Source organism: Sinocyclocheilus anshuiensis, unplaced genomic scaffold, assembly GCF_001515605.1.
Source record: "Sinocyclocheilus anshuiensis isolate Anshui unplaced genomic scaffold, SAMN03320099.WGS_v1.1 scaffold63, whole genome shotgun sequence".
NCBI lineage: Eukaryota > Metazoa > Chordata > Actinopteri > Cypriniformes > Cyprinidae > Sinocyclocheilus > Sinocyclocheilus anshuiensis.
Window position 1 is genome coordinate 1217354 of NW_015552625.1, and position 5275 is coordinate 1222628.

At 34.3% G+C, this 5275-nt stretch overlaps 1 protein-coding gene across 1 annotated transcript in view; it reads right to left on the minus strand.

Moving 5' to 3' along the window:
- Positions 1–5275, minus strand: part of cfap43 (cilia and flagella associated protein 43) — a 15668-nt gene that overhangs the window by 3101 nt on the left and 7292 nt on the right. Inside the window, exons 16-27 of the mRNA XM_016457949.1 lie at positions 4946–5026; positions 4723–4848; positions 4253–4372; positions 3489–3596; positions 3169–3255; positions 2992–3080; positions 2687–2891; positions 2468–2580; positions 2221–2380; positions 1649–1813; positions 1310–1390; positions 980–1133 (exon numbers count right to left, since the gene is read on the minus strand). Of these exons, the coding sequence (XP_016313435.1) occupies positions 980–1133; positions 1310–1390; positions 1649–1813; positions 2221–2380; positions 2468–2580; positions 2687–2891; positions 2992–3080; positions 3169–3255; positions 3489–3596; positions 4253–4372; positions 4723–4848; positions 4946–5026 (1489 nt within the window). The remainder of the gene's footprint in view (positions 1–979; positions 1134–1309; positions 1391–1648; positions 1814–2220; positions 2381–2467; positions 2581–2686; positions 2892–2991; positions 3081–3168; positions 3256–3488; positions 3597–4252; positions 4373–4722; positions 4849–4945; positions 5027–5275) is intronic.

The window sequence follows — 5275 nt, forward strand, 5'->3', positions numbered from 1 at the left end:
ATTACATTGTCCTCATTTGTAAGTCGCTTTGGATAAAAACGTCTGCTAAATGACTAAATGTAAATGTAAACGTATTAATTACTTAAAAAAATAATTTTTTAAACAGTAGTGTAGGCCTATGTAAGAATGCATTAATGAATGATTAACACAGAAATCTCTCCTCACGTTTCATGAATAAGGCCCCTTGTTCTCTAAACCAGTGTTTCCCAACCGGGGTGCTGCGGCACTGGGGTGCCGTGTAAAAAATCCTTTTTTAATATTTTTAAATTGCTAAAATGTTCAAAAAAGCATCTATTATATAATTTGGATAATTGGTAAAAAAAAGTTAAATATCTTAACCCTACTGTTAGACCTACCCGAAAAACTAAAAAGAAATTTATTTAATTTGAAGGCCTGTCGTTATTTTTTTATTTGTGCTGTCATTTATTAATTTCTTTATTTTTCTTATTTTATTACTGACTGCTTGTCATTTTTTTTATTCAATTCAAAGTTTGAAATCAAGCTATCTCGTGCTACTGCACCAAAATTACCCCACTGTAAAATCAAAAAAACACTGAGTGAGCAAAAATTTGTGAGATAGCTAGTTATAATGGTAATTAAATAACGTTTACATATGTATAAAAGCCTACATTAAAATCTGTCATATAAATTGGTCTCTTCATTAGAAATTAGCCTACTGATTGCCACCATTGATGGACAATTTTTTTTAATAATATTAAAAATATCTGTATGACATTATATTCTGCAGTTCTTCCCTGTTGTACCCAATATCTATACTTTTCAAATTATCATATCGAAGTTAGAAATTCAAATATTGTGACAAAATTAATTTTGTAGGGTGCCACAAGTTTGTTAAAAATTTCCAAAGGGTGCCGCGACTAAAAAAAGGTTGGGAAACACTGCTCTAAACTACAAAGTAGTCTATTTTTGCTAAAAAACTAATTGTTTCTTTAATGGGACAAGATATAAAGTCAGTTACCAACAGCCTCGTAAATATTTCTTCTCTCTGCAACAGTTATCTCCATATCAGCCACTTTCAAGTCGAGGGCTGCGCTCTTCTCTTGCATTTGCACACCTTGTCTGTCCAGGTGCTTTATCTGTTTCTTGCAAGCCTCAACTTTCTTTTGATGAGTCTGGGCAAATAGTGAAACAAACCAAACTTTTATATCTGTCAATGAATTTGATTCATGTAATTATCCAGATTGAATTTACAACAAAGGAACACCTGCGCTGAGAAATATGCGTCTGGAAAAGTTACTCTGTGCCTAATATCTTTGCTATGCACTTAAACAGTTATGAGCAAGTTTACCGTTTTCTGTAGAGCAAGGGTCGTCTCCAGAGTTGTGAGCTGCTTTGACACCCTATTGTCATTACTGGTTTCATTTAGGTACTGATGTGAGAAAAACACAAAGAAAGAAATATTTGTAATTGTAATAATATTTCATTCAATTTCACTTTTAAGCAAAGACAAAGGTAGTCCTGAGCCATAGTGTCTTCTTATCTTAAATCGGTTAAATCATCCTTTTTCAATTTTCACTAGCTTACTTTGTCAATCTTATACCTGTAAGGTAAAAGACACTAAATGAATGAAGATTATTTCAAGCAATATTACTTTAAATGAAAGACTACAGATTAAATCCATACATACATCTTGAATCTCCTGAGTGATGCGCAGGGTCTGTATGTCTCTGGCTTTATTGCTGAGATCCTCCAGTTGCATTCTCATTCTCCTGTGATCCCACTCCTGCTGTATGATTCCTTTGCGGAAGTCTTTACACTCCACCATGCTGGCGTTCTTCTGATCTCCTAAAGCCTGACAGATAAGAATGTAGTAGATAAGTTATTTGATCATTTAAGTCAAATTAACCTCAAATTGAGAATACAGTATTTAAATAAAAACAATAACTGAAACTCTCTTGTGATAAAATATTATCAAAAGTGCCATTGTGGTTGATCAATAGTTTTTATTTGTTGAAATAATCTAAATTTAATTGAATCAACTGTTGGTCTTTATGTGTCAATTTACCCACTTCATTTATTTCTAGTGCAAACTGCCATTGATGATGATTGTCCAGATTTCGTTTTGTGCTTAGTTTCTGGTTGATGCACAGAAACAATCAGCAATATTAAAATGGATGCGCGCTGATTATGAGTAAGACCATAGTGATTTAGAGTGTGAGCAAAATTGAAATGAAGAGAAAGATGAGTAATTCTGTGTACCCTGATGGTGCTGTTGAGGTCCTCGGTTACTTTGCGATGTATTAGCAGAGCATTAGTAAAATTAGCAATGAAGTCTCCAGCCTCCACCTCCACCTGACCTTGCTGTAGAACGATCTGCACCATACTGTCTAGTCGAAACCTCATCTTTTCTTCACAGATGCTAGGACAATAATAATAATGGTCATGGATACTCAATAACATCCTATACCCAGTGCGCTTTCATTTTTATAACCAACTGTTTCCTCACCTATTGAGTTCATCAATCAGATTTTTTATTTCAAGCTGAGCTTTCTCGTCCTCATCTGTTCTCCTCTGAAGAAAAGCCTGCATCTCCGCCAGGGTCAATGCTTTTAGTTTGACCTACAGGAGTCAATGTTACAAGGCAATTTTGGATTTTGAGGAACATGGCTTAAGATGTGATTTGGGTGACTTCTAGCACATTTGCGCTCTCTCTACCCATTCTCACCTTTTGTTCACTTTCCACTTTGGCCCGTCTGGCCAGGCAAAACCTCTCCCACACAAACGGATCTAATCCTTCTGGCATGTTCTCTGGTGCGTCCAATTCTTCCATGGCCTTCATCATCAGAGACAGTCCATCAGATGGTGCAGTTCCTAATAGTGCTCCCTCTTTAAACTGGTTATTTTCAGTCTGTGTTTTTATCCTCTGAACCCTGTTAAACAACACCATCACTGTTTTCAAAGGTAACTAGTCAGACAATCACATGTCTTATGCACGTGTCTTATGAAGTTGTAACTCCTCTGAAATAATACCTTGGTCTGCGTTTGTAAAGCTTATAGAGCTGGTCAATTATGTGTCCTGGAACGTCAAAAAACTCTTTGCGAAATCCTTTGTCAAGAAGCTTAAAAAAAGGCAAATTATTTATTAAATTATACTTTCTTGGTGAGAACATTATGGATATGTATATGCAAACATGTTCATAATCTTACTTTGTCCTCAGTGACTGTGTTATCATACTCCTCTCTAAACTCATCAACAGTCTCCTTGTGTTTTTTTAATTCCTCCCCAATTTCATTCTGACAGGAAAGAGAAGTGACTCATATACTTCAACGTGCAAAACAATCAGTCTCACAGGAACGGATTAGCGTGCCACACAAATTTGTTCTTGCATGAAATTTTTGTCTCATCATCAGGAACATTATAATTGTCTCGTGTTATAACTGCCAATTTCTCACGTTATATAAAGTTACTGTGAACAGACAACAGCAAGGCTGAAAAAAAGATAAAAGATAGAATATCTATAGATCACCTTTACAATTCGTGCCTTTTCAAGTTTAAGACTCATCTGTTTCTCTCTGCTTAGGAGCTCTTCTTCGGTTTGAATGGAGTGAACCAGATTTGTAATCTTGAGCTCCTCCTGAAAGATAAAAACTCACAATCTATAATCGGAATCTGAATCAGAATCAGAATGAGCTTTATTGCCAGGTATGTTAACACATACGAGGAATTTGTTTTCATGACAGGAGCTTCCACAGTGCAACAGAATGACAGTGACAAGACAAAACACAGATAATAAAAGAATAAAAATAGAATAAGTAAATAAGGAATAACAATATACAAATTGATAATATTGTACCTACAGGTATATTACAATAGACAATTTTGTATGTACAGGTATATTATGTGCAATAATATACCTGTACATACAAAATTGTCTATTGTAATATACCTATAATCAGTGTTGGGAAGGTTACTTTGGAAATGTAATAGGTTACAGATTACAAGTTACCCTATTTAAAATGTAATAGTAGTGTAACTTTTTCAATTACTTTATTAAAGTAATGTAACTGATTACTTTTGATTACTTTTTTATTACTTTTCTAAATTTCTAATGAATGTTTACATGTAACTAGTTACTCCCCAACACTGCCTATAATTATATTACAATATATATATATTGTAATTATATCTATTAGTATTAGATGTGCAGTTACTGTTACATAACTACAATTATGTGACTGCACACAAAAGGCCCCTGAAAAGGTGACATGAGGTGCAACTGTATCATCTTACTTGGTATATGACCATCTCTGATTTCACTTTCCTTTCAAACAGCTTTGTGAGTTTTTCATCAAACATCTGAGTAGCCTCTTTAATAGAAGTCAGCAGTTTCTTCATTTCTGTCTCTAGCGTCTAAAGAAACAGGAAAAGGGGTCCACCATATTAAAATGATTGGAAATGGAAGGGAGTGATTGATAATAAGAACAGTTCACCCAAATATGCAGATTTGACATTAATAATGCCAAGCACAATTGGTTTTCGCATTTACTGTGACATATTTTAGAGCAGTAAATTTTGCTAACAAGACTTTGTGATATCTGTTTCTCACAAAAAAAGTTATTGGATGGTATCAGATGATTTGTAATACAGTATATGCATTGAAAGACCACTTTGGTGTCTTTGTTTTCATTTTTGAAGCCTGACAGTTAAAACCTATAGAATTTTGGATGAAGTATCCCTGTAAGGTGTTATCCAAGTCATACTTTTCTGTATTTCTCTTTCTCCTCACTGAGCTCCTTTGCTTTTTTCTCAAACTCTTTGAAGCTCTTTCTCTCTTCTTCTGTCCACTGTACCTCAGGTTTAGACATGAACTCAGGCCGAGGTACTTCCTGTAAGATAAGCATATTTTGAATGTTACTTTGCCCTGCCTTTATCTTATTTTTGGTAAGTAAGTTTATGTATTCCAGTAAGATTCATTCTGCTCACCATCCTCAGCACATCCTCTTTTTTAAGCTCCAGAACTCCACCCATCATGACACTGAGCGCTTGATCTCTCATGTTGTCAGACTTGAAAATGCAGAAAAGTTGTTGTCATCTACAGCATGAGACAAACTGATATATCTATGTTACAGTTTCTGCCTATATAAGATAGCTTTCATATTTCAGTTTAATGCATTATATATACTACACTACTTTTTAAAAGTTCAAAAGTCTCTTATTCTCACCAAGTCTGCATTTATTTGATCAAAATAAATCGCTAAATATCATTACAATTTAAAATAACGGTTTTCTATTTTAATATATTTTAAAATGTAA